At 61.9% G+C, this 17,282-nt stretch overlaps 1 protein-coding gene across 10 annotated transcripts in view; it reads left to right on the top strand.

Annotated features, from left to right (window-relative positions):
* The window catches only part of ACSBG1 (acyl-CoA synthetase bubblegum family member 1), a 36,837-nt gene that overhangs the window by 4,169 nt on the left and 15,386 nt on the right, over positions 1–17,282 (top strand). For 3 of the 10 annotated variants that reach the window (XM_036277881.1, XM_036277880.1, XM_036277879.1), the window contains 4 exons: positions 2,364–3,287; positions 3,961–4,088; positions 13,744–13,842; positions 14,721–14,794. In XM_036277881.1, coding sequence (XP_036133774.1) covers positions 3,285–3,287; positions 3,961–4,088; positions 13,744–13,842; positions 14,721–14,794 — 304 coding nt within the window. In that variant the 5' untranslated portion in view covers positions 2,364–3,284. Of the gene's footprint in view, positions 1–1,359; positions 1,381–1,554; positions 1,873–2,363; positions 3,288–3,960; positions 4,089–10,903; positions 10,978–13,743; positions 13,843–14,720; positions 14,795–17,282 lie in introns of those variants that run through there. The other 7 variants (XM_036277883.1, XM_036277882.1, XM_036277884.1 and 4 more) reach the window with 7 other exon arrangements.

Here is a 17,282-nt window from a genome sequence, read left to right as displayed (position 1 = left end):
CGTTTTGAAATTAAAAACATAATAAAAAGTTTGTGTTAGCATCACATACACATGGAACAAAAGTGGCCGGGAGCGCTGAGGCTGGAAACACACAGCCCTCCCCTGCCGCAGCCCCTCAACACCTGTTCTGTGTTCTGTCACCGGTTCTGTTCTGAACACCTTCCTTGAGAGGCTGTAGCGATGCAGCCGGTCACCCTCCGCTCCCCTCCCCATCGTTGCGCTTTGACTCCTGGTTCTGTGCTTGGCGCCTGTATTTGACCAGCGTGGCCCCCTCTCCCCATCCGCTCTCACAGTGTGCCCCGCCCTGGGCGTCATGTGAGGGTGCGAGCGGCCCATTTACCCCCCTCCTCTGTCAGCTGTTCTCAACATCCACGGCATGACCGTGAGACATCTACGTTCTCTAATGAAGACAAAATTTTAACTTCCTAGAGCAGATTCCGGAAGTGTCATATGGTCAGATATCAGAGGTGGTGTGTGGACATGTGACAGCATGGCTCCATGCTAACTGTAGCATGCTTGGGAAATACGTGTGCACACGTGTGTATCCTGAGTCCTTCCATTGTGGTTTCACAGACCTCACTGCTGAGGATGAAACTGGAGTCGATTAAAAACATTTTAAGCCCTGGCCGGTTTGGCTCAACGGTTAGAGCGTCGGCCTGCGGTCCTGAGAGACCCGGGTTCGGTTCCCGCTAAGGGCACGTACCTCGGTTGCAGTTTGTCCCCGGCCGTGGTTGGTCGTGCGGGTGGCAGCCACTCGATGTGTCCCTTTCACGTCGATGTTTCTCTCTCTCTCTGTTCTTCTCTCTCCTTCCCACTCTATCTGAACAAAAAAATGGGAAAATGTCCTCTGGTGAGGATTAAAACAAAACAAAACAAAAACATTTTAAATTGATTTTTAGAGAGGGCATGGGGGAGAGAGAGAGGTTGATTGGTTGGTCCACGTATTTGTGCATTCACTGGTTGATTCTTCTTTGTGCCCTGACTGGAGGTGGAACCTGAAATCTTGGTATATTGGGATGATGCTGTAACCAACTGAGCTACCCATCCAGGGCCTCACTTTTTAAATTTTAAAAGTGAGTCAAGATGCCCTGGCCGGTTTTGCTCAGCGGTTAGAGCATCGGCCTGCGGTCCCGAGAGAACCCCGTTCAGTTCCCGCTAAGGGCGTGTACCTCGGTTGCAGTTTGTCCCCGGCCCTGGTTGGTCGTGTGGGTGGCAGCCACTCGATGTGTCCCTTTCACGTCGATGTTTCTCGCTCTCTCCCTGTCTCCCTCCCACTCTATCTGAACGGAAAATGGAAGAATGTCCTCGGATGAGGATTAAAAAAAAAAAAAGTGAGTCAAGATGACGGAAAGATTAAGTGATGTGCAGCCCCAGAGGCAGGTTTGGCCAGAGTCACCAAGGGGGTTCGGAGCCTGGTCTTGATTGTCAGAGTTGGCGGCCGGCAAGTCAGCGGGGGCTTCGCTGTGACCGCTCCCCTCCGCTGTAAGCTGGGGGCTTGGCGCTGAGGACGGACCGTTTTCCATTTCATTGTTGACGTCACACCACACCCCAGCTCATGCCATCATTTCTTTTTGCAGGCTGTTTTTCTCAGCCTTCCTGATCACCCTTTTTTCGTTAGTAACCAAACAGCATGTCTTCAGGTTGAACCACAGAGCCCCCTTCTTGCCTGCAGACCCCCAGGAACCGTTCCCAAAAGAGGCTGTTTGCTATGTATCATTATGTTGGGGTCCACAGCTGAGCCGCAGCTACACCCACTGCGCACAGAGCATTCCTCCGACAAGTGTTTGCCGCATACCTACTCTGCGCCAGGCACTGCGGTCAGAGAAGGGACTAGAGGGACAGAAGCACCTGCCTTCCGGGAGCGACGGGCAGGTGATAAGAGACAATATGTTGGAGTGAGGTGGCAGTGCGGGCGCGGTTTCGGATGGGTGGGGGGACCTCGCTGGGGGTAAGATGTCAGGGTGAAGACGGAAGTAAAGGAGTCAGCTGACTCGTGGGGATGGTGCCTTCCAGGCCCAGGGACACTCCGTACTAAGGCCCCAAGGCAGAAGAACAGAACGGAGGCCAGGGTGGCGGGGTTAGGGGTAAGAGACGTGGGAGGTGAGGCCAGAGGGCCTTCTGGACCCACCAAGGACACAGAAGGAGACGTGCCTCTGGATGGTTTGGGCAGGGGCACGTGCTCTCAGACTTCATTATGCTGGGGCCTGCTCATGGTGGTCACTCGGCCCACAGCTGATGGAGGGCAGGGGTTCACCCTCGGCACACTCTGTTTTCTGAGTCCTTCCAGGCCCCTCCCTCCTGTGTCAAGGACTCCTCGAGGCCCTGCCCCACATACCCTCATTCTCCCTCTCCCTTCTCGCCAGCCTCTGCTCCTTCCAGGCGTCCTATCTAATCTCTCGGAGAGGAAATACCGGCTCTGCATGCTCCCAGCATCCTCCAGTTCCAGATCTGCAGCTTCTGGGCGCCTTTGTTTCTGCCTTCGTGCCCCCACTGGGCACCAGTGGAGGGAAGGGGACAGGCAGGCAGCAGAAACCAGGCTGCCACCCCGACGTATGGCAGTGCCGACCCGGCCCCCCGTCCTCCCAGCTGGCTCCTCACCCACACCTCTGAGAGGTGTGATTGCTAACCCACCCTCAGGACGACACTCGGGTGCAAAGGTGGAGCCCCTTGCCCAGGCCACTCAGCAAGTGCGCAGAAGACGCAGGAGTTGAACCGGGTCTGTGTAACGCCAAGGCCCGGGGGCTCACTGCCTGTGGCTCCTCGCTGTCCCGTGCAGACCTGAAGATCTGCAGAGGGCTAGGAGCCCTCTCCTAGACACCCCCCGCACTTTACCTGTGACTTCAGGGGTACCCAGTCTCGAGGTAGGAATGCCTGTGCCGTCCATGCACTGTCCCTGGAGAGCGTACCAGGGGCTGGGCCCCACCTCGCCACACTGTACTGGTCCCCCAAGCACATCTGGTTCCAGCCAGCAGCCCTCGTCCCCCAAGCATCCCGGCTGGACTCACTGACCCCTTCTGGAGACATAGGACTCTGCCAGCACCTCCTGTGTGCAGTTATCTGGGTTGAACGTGTTCCAGAGCCTTGGAATATAACCTTATTTGGAAGCTGGGTCTTTACTGATGTCATTGGTCAAGAAGTGACGGAGAAGACGGCCCTGTGAAGATGGCAGCAGAGATAGCCAAGGAACGTCGGGCCTGCCGACCACCCAGAGGAGACCCTTCCCTCACGTCCCTGGAGGGAGCGGGGCCCTGCTGCACCTTGATGTTGGACATCTGGCCTCCATCATGGTGAGAGAATAAGCGTCTATTGTGTTAAGCCCCCCGGTGTGTGGTACTTTGTTCCTGACACACAGAGCGTCTGCCAGGGGGTACGTCTGGTGTCATCCCCACCCCTCATCTGTGTGTGGACGCCAGCACACCCACCATTAACACTGCTCTTTCCTTAGCTGAAGGACAGGCCGTGTTTCTCGGGGCCCCTATGTCAGGTCTGCCTCAGTGCCGTGCTCAGGTTGGAAGTGTCTTCTGGAGAGCAGCACCTGGGGCTCCCCGGTGCCGGCTCCGGTGTGCGCCTGGGGGTGGCGGGCTGAGCAGGGAGCTCTGTCCCTGGGGCCCCATCCAGTGACGAGGCAACTGCAGAATGTGGCAGTTGGGGTGAGCCCCCACCAGGGCCGGGGTGCAGCCTGGTGCTGAGGATTGGCCGGGGCTTCCTGGGAGGATGGGAGCGGATTTGCATACGAAAGAACACTGGCTTCATTGAAATTCTCCTCGTCTTGAGTGGAACAAAACCACCAAGAAAAGGAAAGTTTCAATCCTGAACAACTTCACCACTGAGGACCTTGTGAGCTTCTAAAAATAGGGAGGAAATGGCCTCTTTGGGCCACTCCAGTGGCCTCCCCCGCCCATGCCCCCCCCCCACTGCCCACAGGGCCAAGCTCACACAGCGAGACTGAGCTCTCTTCAGCAGATGCCCGAGGCAGACGCCACGCAGCTGTCCCCCAAGGACCCCAGCATGCCAGCCAGCAGAGAGGCCCCGCAAGACGGCCGGCCGGACCTGAGCTTGGGGACCACCCCGGACAACTTGGGGACTAGGTAAGTTGCGGTCAGGTCTCCGTCCACTGAGTCTGAGGTCAGGGTGTAGACTCGGCTGTGTGAGCCTGGGCAAGCTGCTTTGCTCTCTGAGCCTGTTTCTCCATCTGGACATGAGGAAGGGTCTGGATGGACTAAGCACTGGCCTGGGACGTGTGTCGTGTGGAGCTGCTGCTCCGTGTCTACCCCACGGGGCTCAACAGAACAGTGACTCGTGTGGGGTGTGCGTCGGGGACTGCTGCTGGTCGGACTTGTGGACTCAAGGACAGACAAGGACAGGGAGAGCAGAGGGTCTGGCTCCAGCTTGCTGTGTGACCTTGGCAGGTCCCTGCCCCTCTCTGGGCTTCAGCGTCCCCATCTGCCTGAGTGCAGGGGGTGGAGGTTCCCCTCGACCCTTCTGCTCTGTGTCCTATGAGTCTGTGATTCAGACGTGAACCTAGGCCCTGTCTGTCCAAGGTGTGGGAGACCCTGAGAAGGTGGGACCCAGACCCAGCTCCTGAGTTCCCCAGCCAGGAGCAGGGAGAAGGCAGACACATGGAACCCCAGGGCTCAGGAGAGGCACTTGACACAAGCCTGGGTGTCAAGGGCGCTGGCAAGGGGAGAGGAGAGGGAGGGCGTGTGGGCAGAGGGAACAGGGACGCGAGGGAGGGCAGGAAGGTTGGGACCAGAGGCCTGGGTGGGGGAGTGCACAGTGGGGGAGGGGCCGGGAGGGAGGGATGCAGGGTCTGAGCCCTCTGCAGGGACTGAGAAGTGGCCGGCGCCTGAGCCGCAGCATGTGCGGCCGTGTTCTGACGGGGAGCAGGTTAGAGGAAGGAAGGAAGGAAGGAAGGATGGAGCGAAAGGGGGTTCACATGAGTGTGCCTTGGACAGGGGCCCTCCACGGCTGGGCAGAGAAGCCAGAGTGGACTCCTGTCCTTCCAGAAGCAGGGGCTCCTCACTGGGCAGGCCTCTCAGAGCGTGCGGTCCAGCCCCTCCCTGGACAGTGGGCACCTTGAGTTAAGCTGGCTGGTAGTCCCCACCCCCAGGTAGGCTCTGGACCTGCTCTGGGAGCTGATTGTTCTGCCACCCCCCTCCCTGGGCACCAAGGCCCCTGCCCCCACAAAGTGCTCACAGGCCTGCAGAGCTCGGCCCTGGACCGTGACACCAGGTCTGCTGGTTCTCAGGGCCCCTGCCCGTCGCGGAGAGGCCACAGTGGGCTCAGGAGCCCAGGGTTTTTGAGGTCCCTGCCTCAGGCCCATGGTGACTAGAGGTGGGGACAGGCCTGGCCACGCTGGAGGAGGCTGGACACCTGGGATCACTGAGGCCTGGGCCTGCTTGCAGACCCTGTGAAAGGCAGAACCCCGGCTGTGCAGGGAGGGGGCCGTGAGGGCCTGTGGGGAGAAGGCTGGGGACCCGCGCTGCAGGCCACCCTCTGTGCTCTGCTCAGGGACTTCCTCTGAGCCTCAGGGCCACCCTCTGTGCGGATGAAGTAAAGAGGCCTGGGCCCGCCCTGGCCGGTTTGGCTCAGCCGCTAGAGCGTCGGCCTGCGGTCCAGAGAGACCCGGGTTCGGTTCCCGCGACGGGCACGTACCTCGGTTGCAGTTCGTCCCCGGCCCCGGTTGGGGTTTTGAGGGTGGCAGCCACTCGATGTGTCTCTCTCACATTGATGTTTCTCTCTCTCTCTTCCTCCCTCTCTCCCTCCCGCTGTATCTGAAATGCAAAAAACAAAACGTGTCCTTGAGTGTCCTTGAAGATAAAAAAAAAAAGAATATGTTTTTTTAAAAAGCCTGGGCCCTGTTGGCTTACCAGAAAGGTTGGGCCGACTGTCCACCAGGGTGCAGCTGCTGCACCAGGAACTCCGCACCTGGGGCTCTGCTCCGTGACCTGGGCAGGACACCCTGAGCCTCAGTCCCTCCACCCGTCCGCCCGGGCAGGTAATGCCTGCTGGGTAGCCTTGCGGGGTAGCTGTGAGCAAGGAACTCGGAGCCCTCATTTCTGTTCCAGAGTCAGAGACGGTCACCACTGCTCTGCCCTCCTGGCCGACCCCGCGCGGGGGGAGCACCTCAGGCTGCCCCTCTGTCCTGGCCACGTGGCCACGGCACTGCGGCCGGGCAGGTGGGCCTGCATTCCTCCAGGTGTTGCAGGGGAGAGCGGAGGTGGAGGCTGAGAGAGAGGACGGTGACCCACTGAACTGCCTTTTGTGCACGCCCCCGTGCAGGGTGGAGCGAGGGTAGGGGCTGTCTGGAGGGAAGGGGCCAGGCCAGGAGAGGCGGAACCAGCTGGGCCAGAACTGGTTCGTGCCCTTTGAGGCTGCGGCTGTAGGCCATGCCATCCTTCAGGGGTGCCCATCGAGTGTGTCAAGCAGAGACACCTGCCTCTCTGAGCTGAAGGAGCCCAGGCTGGAGGAAGGGCTTCGAAGGAACTGGAGGAAGGAGGCAGCTCACCTTGGTTTGGGAGGTGTGGGTACCAGGTGACTGGCAGGGGTGCTGTGTGGACTGAGGGTGTGCTTGTGAGAAGAGAACATGTCCATCAGACAGGGCAGGGCAGGGCCAGGGCAGCTCCTGGATCCGGATACCCGGGTGTGGCCAGATGAGGGGCAGCCAGGTGTGAAGACAGCCGGGGCCAGAGGAAGAGCGGAAGCTGAGGGACACGCGGAGGCAGCAGAGCCTGGGAGAGCCTGGTTTGGGGAGGTGGACCCGGCAGTGTGGTTGCAATTGGGGTGTGCAGGAGGCTGGAGGCCAGGACAGTCTGGCCCAGGGAGGGATGGTCGCTCTGCACTGACCACACTCCTCTGGCTCCCAGCTGCCCCCCCACACTGGTTGTCCAAAGACTGGGAGCAGAGAGGAGCCCCTCAGAGCAGGATGCATTTCTCAGAAGTACCCCCATCATTGAGCAATACATGACGGTAGTGATAGCAGACACAGCGCGGACAGCTGGCGCTGGGTCAGCACGCAGAGGGCGGCATGAAGCTGGGAGCTCACATGGCCCCACACCTAGAGAGCCCCACGCCTGGCCGGGCGGTGCAGCCGGCGGCTCCTGGGCCCACACTGCACGGCTCACATCCAGCGCAGCAGAAGGGACACACACGGCCAGACAGTGACCGCCAGATGAGTGAGGCTGCTGCTGGCGTGACACAGCAACTGCTTCACAGCAAACCTGGTTTTGGAAGTAGCAGGAGTTTGCTCCGAAGGAATGAGGAAAACAGTGGTGAGCACTAAGCCCCAGCGGTCGTTTACCACTGTCGGGCACGCAGTGCCGCTCGGCGGCGGGTCTCGGCTCCATCAGACCCTGTGGGACCACCGTCGCTCGTGAGTTCCGTCCACTGAGACGTGGCCGCATCGTGGCTTACCGCGTGCACCTCGCTGTGCACAGAATCTCTCCAAACGTAGTTGGGGAAGCGGTGTCCTAACTGGCCCTGCTGACAGATGACGGGCAGCAGGGGAGCAGGGGCACGTGGGATGCCCTTTCTACACCTCCTCACCCCCCCCCCCCCCAGCCCTGAGACTGTTGGGAGCAGCCTGGTGGTTAAGAGCATAAACTCTGATGCCCGAATTTGTATCTCGACTCCGCTAACCAGAAGACCTTGCTCGAGCGGCATCATCTCCCTGCACCTCGGTCTCCTGGTCTGTGGAGTGGGGCAGTGCCAGGCACAGGGGCGCTCGGTGCAGGGCGGCCGCTGGCTGGTGCCCCCTGCTCCTGCCTCCTCATTGACTCCCTGCCCCACAGGCCTGGGGGTCCCTGCCCAGGGCAGCGGGGTGCCAGCCCTGGCACCATCTCTGTCACAGGGAACCCAGAAGCCCTCTGTCTGTGACACTGCTGAGGAAACCCAGTCCCAGAGGGACCAGAGGCAGAGCCTGGGTTAGAGTCCAGGCGTCCCCGTCCCCAGGGACTTTATCTTCGGTGCGACCACACCGCTGCCAACCCCTTCCGGTCTTTCAGGGCGACTTGCTCACTGACGCTTGGCTGTGTGACTCGGCTTAATAGGGTTGGACAGCCTGGGCGCTGCCAACTGGGTCAGAAGTGAGCAGGCTGCCTACACGGCCCCCACCCACCATGGCAGGCGCCAAGGTGAAGCCTTTGGGGCTGAGGCCTCGACGCTGTTGGGGCCTCGGACGGGGGCTCCGTGACAACCAGGGGCCCTTCTGGTGGGTCTGGGAACGTGTGTCTTCAACCAGCCTTCTTTCTAAGAGACCGTGTGTCCCCAGAAGGTCTCTGAGCCAGGACCAAGGCTGGGGAGGCCCACTGCCCGGGCTGCTAACGTGGGCCCTGGGTCCATGCCCCCCTGTGCAGCTGCCGCTGCCCACGGCGTTCCCCGCTGCACCTTCACCCCTAGCCGGTTTCCCCCTCTGTTTCCTTTCCCCCGTTCCAGCCTGGGTGACCCAGAACGCATCTTCGCGTACTGGCCACCAATCCCATCATCTCTGAGCCTTCAAGGCAGGGACCAGGCTCCCTTTGTTCACCTGTCCCTGCCTCCTGCCGTCTGAACCAAGGATCATGGTCAGGAGGCAGGGAGAGATCATTTCCAACTCCGGGAGTATGGATTCAAGACTTTTCTTGCATAGACACGGTAGACAATTATGTTTTTTAAAAAGGCAACACCTAGTCTTTAAAAACTAAGTGCTCTGGGAGGGGCATTGTCAGGGTAGTTCCAGGAAGAAGCATGAGGGCCTGGGGTCCCTCCCAGAGGGCTTCCTGGAGGAGGAGGCATCCGCCAGGGCAGAGCAGGTTGTGGTTTCGTGAGGGAATGGAGAGGGGAGACTGCACATTTCCCAAGCCCTCCTGATCCTGAAATAGCTCGTCGGCTGGGCCTCCTTGTCAGTCTGTAAATTGCACCCAGCATTGTCCTCAAGCTGCCAGGAAGGGCTGAGAGATCTGGGCACTGGGTCCCCGCCAGCCCCCAATGTTCCGACCACCGTCTCCCACCTACCCAGTGCCCCGGGGCCAATCCCATCATTAACGTCGCTGCTCACCCCGCACCAGGAGAGTGGGAGAAGGAGAAGGACCAAAGTGTCCTCTCCAGGACAGAGGAGGGGTCGGCATTGCTCTTGGGGGTTCCAAACCCCTAGAACCTGAAAGAGTAAGCGGGCATCTGGGCAATTCATGGGGCGAAGGGTGTCCCAGCAAGTTCTCAGAGGGGCTCATAACCCATAGTAGGCTCAGGCCAGCCCCCCAGACCCGCATTCTCAGGGTGTCTTGAGGTGACCTGGGCAGGAGTCGCGGGGAAGGAGCCTTTAAGGAACCAGAATCCGGAGACCTGCAGAATCTTCTGGAAGGTGGTGTGTTGGTGTGGAGCTCAGTGCAGCCATCCGAGTTGTCTGCCATCTGACTGGGTCAAGGGCCCTGGGACAGCCCTGTCCTCATCGCTGCCCCTGCGCCTGCACCTTGGCCTTCAGATGAGCTCAAAACCCCCACAGCCCCGCAGGGCTGCCTCCACGCTTCACCCCAGAAGCACTGTGGGATTCTGCCGTCGGCGTGGGAATTGGGTGGCCGGGAGGGAGGTTCCAGGAGCAGGGGTTTTACAAGGTGCAGGTTTGGGCCACAGGCCTGCAGTCTCTGTAGTGAGGGAGGAGGCAGAGGGGCATTCGGGGCAAAGGGCAAGACACAGGGACGTCTGTTACCATGGAGTAGGGGCTCTCCGGGGGTGTGGGTGAGCCGGCTGGCTGGGTTTTAGGGTGCAGATGGTGAGTAGGTGGTGTACAGGGAGTCCTGGTCTCTGAGCCGGGCCCAGGACTGGGTCTTGCCTGCTGGGCTCTGCCTCTGGCTGGGCGCAGGACGCTGTCACTTCGTCTGGAAAATGGCACTGTCACGTTGCTGTGGAGAGGGTGCAAGGAGCGAGCACAGGTGAAGCTCTTGGCACAGTACGGCATTTAGTAAGGAAATGAGAAAAAAGACGAGCTTCCCGCCCAGCCCCTGGGGCTCCGGGGTGGCTCTCGGTGAAGGGCCCCTGGGCTCTGCCAAGGACAACAGTCAACAACGAGCCTCTCCCACCCAAACAGGCAGGTCCCTCTTAGGTAATATTCATAGGTGGGCACTGGGGCTGTGCCAGGTGGGTCAGAGGTATCTGGAGCCGCACCTCACACACAGCCCCAGGCAGGTTGGGGTGGGCCCCACGCACGCCCAGCCCCTGTCTCGTCACCTGGAACCGGGGCGCTGCAGGGCAGCTCCCACACTCAGGATGCCTTAGCCGAGCGAGCACACGGGATGCTGAGCCCTGAGCCCGCCAGCCGCACGGAGGAAGGTGAGCACCCGGGGCAGCCAGACCCGAGCCTCCGGGGGTCTTCGGGCTGGTGGGCCTGAAGGGGAGCAGGGAGGGCGTGGCTCGCGTGCAGGGCCGGGAGAGGCCAGTGTGCAAGCAGCCGCAGCCTGTGCCAGGGACTGCTGTTCTCCCTGCTCGGGACGCTGAGCAGCTGGGGAGTGTTTGGGCAACACCCTCCATTGGAAACGGTCTCCATTGTTCGAGGAGACGGGTCTCCCTCTGAGTGTCCCCGAAGCAGAGAGGCAGGACCTGGAACCAGCAACAGGGAGGGCAGCCCGTGGCGGTCAGGGGTCCTGGTAGGTGACGGGCCCTGGGGAACCGAGAGACGGGAACCCCAAGGCAGCCGCCTCCTGGGAGGCTGTGTGGGCTCCCTGGAGGAAGTAATTACATACTGTCAGGTGCCCAGGCTGGTGAGTCACAGCTAAGAAGGAGGGCAACTGCCCCCCTGCCCGGCCAGCCTGTGACTCACACTGTCTCTGTTGCAGGGCGGTTTGGTGGCACCGGGCCTCTCTGGGGCTGATGCAGCTCCCCCAGGGGACACCGGGACACGATCTCTGAGGCTGTCTCCCGGGTGAGCTCAGGGGGTTACAGCCACCCCTCAGGGACCATGCCAGAGGTGCTCCTGCTCAGGTCTGCCAGCTACGTCCTGAGGACCGTGTAAGGAACAAGGGCCCCCCCCGGCCCCCTCGCTGCCACTCAGGGAGTATACCCGGGCCCGCACCTGAACCCTGAGGCTCGAGTTTGGGGTTTTTCAGCTCACCCAGTCGCCCTTCTAATCTCACCCAAGGATTTTCTTTCACCTACGCCCCCCAAATCCACGAGAGTCTACTAGTGATAATGATGGGAGCTGACCACCTCCTAACCATTTTTCATGGATCGGGTTGTGCTCATGGTAGCCACAGGGTTTCGGCAGAAAACTGAGGCCCAGAGAGGTGCAGTGACTTGCCCACGGTCACACAGCTGGTCAAGCAGTGGAACCCAGACAGCTGGACCCTGGTGGACTTCAAGGCCATGTGGTTCCGAGAAAGCACTTACCGGGCACCCACTGCCCACGGAGCGGCGGCCTGGCTGCTGAGGGCTGGATGGGAAGAAGGGGCATGGAAGTGGGTAGGAGATGGGTCCTCATCCACGAGGCGTTCACACGGCAAAAGAGTGCTCCCCTCGACTTAGGTGCCACACACTAGTGACAGCCCGAGAAGTTTTGGATCCAACCGTGTTGACTGAGCTCCACGGTGCCATCAGCGAGGGCCCGGGGCTGGAGGGCAGGGTTGAGTCAGGCATGACCCTGCTCTCAAGGAGCCTCCCACGCCACATGTGGCCTCCAGAGACCAAACCTGAGTGACTGAGGACCACGAGGGTGAGAGGGGGTTGGGGACAATCTAGGAGAGCTTCCTGGAGGAGGGGCTGAAGGAGGCTTGGCAGGCTCTGTCTTCCAGTGGTTCCCTCAGCTCCTCTGACAACACCACAGCCGGCTCAGAGAATGGGAGAGTGCAGGCTGCCAGGCCCCTCCGCCCCCCAGGCTCCTCCGCCCCCCCAGGCTCCTCCGCCCCCAGGCTCCTCGCTGCACATCCACTCAAACACGTCCTTCCAGTGTCTTCTTGCTCCCATGCTGCTGGGCGGGTGCTGGGGAAGTGACTGTCTCTGAGCAGAGGGCGAGGCAGGTGCTTCTGGTGTGAGCTGGGGGGTGCAGACCCTGTCCTCAGAGCAGACAGAGGCAAGGCCACCTCCTCGGCCGTTGGCCCCCATCACTGCCATCTGTGATGCTGGGAGCTTCCCCAGGACCGCATGCCGGGAGGGTCAAATCGCCCAGAATGACAGGAACTCCGTGCTGTCCCGGTCGACAGGCGTGTGACCACAGTGGCAGCAGTCACACCTCCCCTGTTGGGGTGATGTACCAGTCACTTGTGCCTTCCAGGGTAGCAGCAAGAATCGAAAGGCCGCAAGTGCTCTTGGGGAGTCGGAACAGCAGGGACTGCGCCCCAAGAGCCCAGGTGCTCGTCCTTGAGGGAAACGTGGTAAATTGCACCGTGGAGGCCACGCCTCTGCAGTGACCTGCAGTCCGAGCGGCTTGGTTGTCCAGCAGGGCTGGCTCACCTCCTGCTCAGCTGCAGGCAGAACCTGCAAAGTGGGAGGCCAGCGAGGTGCCAGCAGGGACGGGCAGAGGTGACCACGAGGAACACAAGGGAGACAGAAACCTGGAAAGACACCGCAGTGCCAGGGGCCGTGTGTGGGCAGCGCCACGCTGGGCGGGCCTCTCGGGACGAGCCGGGGCAGAAAGGGCTGTGGCCCCGAGCGAGCAGGGACAGTCACAGGGGTTTGGTGAGTTGTTTCATCATGAGCGGGGGCGACGTCCCCATTACAGGGACTCAGTCTGAAAGGTTCCAGCAAGAGGGAGGCCATGCTTTACCCTCTCAGAAAACTAGGTTGTGACCTTCTGCTAATCAGGCACCCCGCCGAGAGGGTTCGGTAGGACCCTCCATGGGCCATCGGCAGGGTGAGGCGTTCCTCTCACACCAAGCGCAGGCAGGGGACCAGGTCCACCCTGTCACCGAGGGAGGGGAAGGACAGGCAGGGGGTGGACACCAGCGGTGCCTGAGCCCCCGGAGGAGCCAGATGCCTGGGAAAGGCCCTCAGGGCAGCGGGGCCTCCAGCAGCCCCTCCCCCCATCGAAAGAAGGCTCTGGTCACCAAGAGGATGCTCGGCCTCAGCTCCCAGGCTGTCTTTTCATTTAGTCTTTGTTTAGCTATTTTAAAACTAGGACCAGACTTTATTAGGGGGCCCGTCCCTGCTGATGGTGAGGATTTGAAAGCAGTCCGTGAGGAAGCAGGAAAGACCAGTGATTACAACCCAGGACGGCCTCCGCTAATTTAGGGGTAGCTGCCCCCCTGCTGATCTCAAGGCCGGTCAGCTGTGAGCCTCGGGGCGGCCCTGCAGCCAGCCTTGTCTCCTGGGGACATGCCGAGACAGAGCGTGGACATTACCCGCGGATGCTCACAGTGGGGACCCACAGCCAGCTCTGCAGGGTCCCCGTGTTCACCACAGGTGCCTGAGCCCAGAGCTCGGGGGCTGTTTGGTAGCATCCCAGTCTTCTTTGTCCCAAAGTCGAGGTCGCTTCTACTTGACCACCCAGGGGAGGAACGGCAGTGCCGGTGGCCTGAGGTCGGGACACGTTCCAGGGCGCTCAGACCCTCAGCTCCCCCTGCCTGGCTCAGCAGGCCTCAGCCCACGAGCTCGCTCTGTCACCGCTCCACTCCTTCCCGCACACCCCTCAGCTGGTCAGCGTAGCCCCAGAGGGGCAGCCCAGCCCCGCCAGGCCTTGCTCAGAGTTCCCACGAAGGGGCAGCTCTGCCCCGCCCATCCCCCTTCTCTCCTCCCCTCTTCCTCATAACCTCCTGATGTCTTTTGCTCCGAAACCTACCTCAGGTTCTTAAGCAGACTGCCACCAGGTGGGCCCAGGTGTGTTTGCAAACTTAGTTTGAACGTGCGGCACCGGCAAGACGCGAGGCCAAATGTGAGACGCAGGTAACTGGCCGCCGCCTGGGAAGTAGGCCCGCCCTGACAGACAGACAGACAGACAGGTCTCCCCGGAGCAAGGGGCTGCCCCCCGGGCTGCCCCGACCGGCCGCAGGCTGCACCCCGGCAGGCTCTGCTCGCACAGCCGATGATCGGAGTGTCCCGGGATCGCCCGGTGCTGCAGCCCCGCTCATCCTGCGGTGTGGGCTGATCTCCGTCTGCGCGTCCGCCAGGAGGTTGGGGTCTGCCCGGTGTGGCTGAGGGGCAGCCAGGCTGAGTTCCTGGGCGGTGCAGGAGAGTCCAGGGCACCATGCCTGGGGGGCAAGGGGAGGCTGGGCCAGGCACGAGGGCCATGGCATGAGCCCCAGGCCTCCCGGGTCCTGTGCTGCTCTCATGAGGGGGAACAGACATGGGGCCCACCCACAGGCACCCTCAGAGAAGAGGCCCCACTGGGGCCTGCTCAGGACCCCTGAGAACCCAGGAATGCCCTCGCTCCAGTCTGAGTTTCTGAGCATGGCTGTTCTCAGCACCTGTGGGGATCGAGGGGTGGGGCGTCCTCCCAACCCTGACAGCCTGCATTCCATCGGGGTGGTGCCCAGAATCCTCCAGGGCCAGGCCACTGGTCTCCTTTCCAAATGGGGTTACCGAAGCCAGAGAGAACCGTGCACTTGCCCAGAGCCACACAGCAAAGTAGAGCAGAGCCGAGCTCGGTGCCTGGTTCTGCCGAGCACCTAGAACCTGCAGGGAGAGGCGGGTGGGGTGGGGTCAGCCCCTACAACTACCGAGGTCCGGTACCCTGACCCCTGCCAGGAGGCCCAGACGCCAGGGCCAGCCCGGGGCGGAGATGCGTGTCCGCTGAGTCCTAACGGTTGTTTCCCCCCTGCCAGCTCCCTGACCGATGGCCACACTCTCGACCTCTCATCCCCAGAGAAGGCAGAGGATGCTCGGCCGAACTCTCCAGGTGAGCCCGCCAGGAGCCAGGCAGGGTGGAGTGGGCCTGTGGGTGTGCTGGGTGCTGAGGACAGACGGAGAGTCCGCGCAGAAGCAAGCGGGAGCCCAAGGACAGAACTTGGGGGACGGGGCGGCGGAATCCCCGTCAGTACCCTCCCATCACGACCCCCTCCGGGCCCAGTGGGATGGAAGCTGTGGGGTCGGTGTCTCCCCCTAGAAGTGCAGGAGGGGAGAGGGAGAGAAGAGGGTAGCTGCCTCGGCAGAGCCAGCGGGAGGAGGCACAGATGAGCCGTCTCGGTGCTGTCCCCAGAGCACGGGGCGGGTGCAGGCCTGAGGCAGAGTCTGTTCTGAGGCCTACGCAGCCGCGGGCTGTCTCCCTGACCTTCACCTCCGGGCAGCTGCACCTCATTCCTGTTTACTGGCTACTCCACAATGTTGTAGCAACAACAGAAGTTTTGAAAAATGGAAACGGTGCCGGCACAGAGGGTCCCAGCTTCGGCACGCTGCGCTGTCCTTGGGACAGAACGTTGTTGCCGTCAGGTCACCGGCCTGTGGCACCTGTCGAGGATGAAGAGGTCCCCCAGGTGCCAGTCTTCCAGGCTGTGAATTTTCCCAGCTTCAGGCCGTGTGACCTGCAGCCACCCCCACCCCCTGGGGGGCACCTGGTCAGGGAACGGGAGCTGGCTGTCGGGGGCGGAGTCCGAACTGGTCAAGTGTTTTGTAGACTGTCCTGCAAGGTGGGTACCCCGGCGTCTCCTCACGGTTAGACAAGGTTGGGTGTGGAGCGTAGGCGGTGACATTTGAAGTGGACTAGCTGGGAGGCCAGTGTCGGGGGTCTCTGAACGGGGCAGGGGGGAGACCAGACTGGGCAGGAGGAAGGGGCAGAGGCCTGAGACTTGTCCTGAGGCCTCTCCCTCAGGGCTCCGAGGCAGGGACAGTCACAAGCTTGGTCCGGCGGGAGGTGGGATCAGGGCACAGGCCACCCTGTCCATTGTCAGTGAGGAACCTGAGATGACACCAGGCCACCTGGCTGCCTACAGACCAAGCGCCAAGCCCTCAGCCGGCGGTCCTCGCTGCTGCCATCAGACAAGCTGCCCCAGCTGAGGGCTCAGCATGGGCTCGGCAGGGATCTGCCCAGCGGGTGGTGCACGTCTCGGGACTGGACGCTGCCTGTCGCACCTGTCCCCAGATAAAGAGGGAACTGGGCCGAGGAGAGGACCGACGGGTTTCTGCGGAAACGGGTTTGAGAGAGCCTCCCAGGTCCTCCTCCCGGGGCCGGGGCACCTGCTGACTTTCTGGGCCGCCTCTGGCAGGCCCGGCAGGCCCTCAGCTCTGCCTCCACAGCGGGCGGCTCCTCTGCAGCCCTCGGCGTCAGGGCCTGGGTGGCAAGGAGCAAGCGGCCCCTCAGCCTGCCTCCTGGCCGGGGAGCTGCAGCCCCGCCCTCAGGATTCCCGGCACCCAGGTCTCCGTGAGTCCCTGCGGAGCCTGCAGGTCCTGGGGCTCTGGCCCCCCGTGGCTGCACTCCCCGAGTCGGGCCGCAGGGCTGCCAGAATCTGACCTCCACACAAAGGCGGCCTTGTGCTGGCCCTGGAGACACATTTCTTTCTAGGCCTTTCCAGGCTGGCGTGAACCCCAGCTGGAACAGGGGAGGGGAAGGGATCCAGGCCGAGCAGCTGCTGGGTCTGGGTGGGCAGAGGTCCGGTGAGGGCCTTGCCCCACCCCCACTGTTCTTGGTCACTCCAGCCCCTGGGAGCTCAGCCCAGATGGTCTGCAGCCAAGTGAGGGAAAGGGGTGCAGGCCAGCCTCTGCCCCTGGCTGCCATGCTTTCCAGATGTTTGGCTGCAAGGAGCCCAGTGTTCCCCTGTCCTTGGGGCGCTCACAGCCTGAGGTCACTCCAGCCTCGGGGGGGGTGGGGGGGAGTAGGTAAGAAAGATTTCTGGTGTCTCCTCTTCGGAGAATCGGGAACAGGTGATCATCCTAGCCCCACCAGCCAAAAACAGTGGAGCCCCTGGGGACCCTGGTACAAACCTTTGCCTCATCAAAATGTTCCGTTCTGTCAAGTCAGAAGTTCGGGCTTGGTCCAGGCCCAGAGCTGCCCATGTCTGTCCCCAGGGTGCTGAGCAGGTCTGCACACGGGAGGGTCAGGAGGCTGGGCTCGTGCCCAAAATGACATGGGTACAGCCTCCAGCAGCTGGGGCGCAGCCTCAAGGGTCCCTGAGGAGGTACAGGCAGCGGGAAGCAGAGCTCAGGACGGTCCCTGGTGTCCGGGAGAAAGGACACCGCAACCCCATCAAGATGGGCAGTGACTGCAGGCATTGCTGGGTCTCGGGCAGGAACCACAGGAGCCAGGGCATTCAGACACTTCTTGCGTGTCCCTGGCTGGCTGTCCCCAACAGGGGCCCTGCCTGTGCATGGCCCGTGTGGGGCAGCCCTGTCCTCGGGCTCCAGGCTGGGACGCTCACATCCCTCTCCCAGACCTCTGTCCTCTCCATCGGGGG

This window comes from Molossus molossus, unplaced genomic scaffold (genome assembly GCF_014108415.1).
Source record: "Molossus molossus isolate mMolMol1 unplaced genomic scaffold, mMolMol1.p scaffold_m16_p_24, whole genome shotgun sequence".
Classification (NCBI taxonomy): Eukaryota; Metazoa; Chordata; class Mammalia; order Chiroptera; family Molossidae; genus Molossus; species Molossus molossus.
The sequence above is the reverse complement of the archived record's forward strand: the minus strand, read 5'-3'. Positions and strand labels throughout refer to the sequence as shown.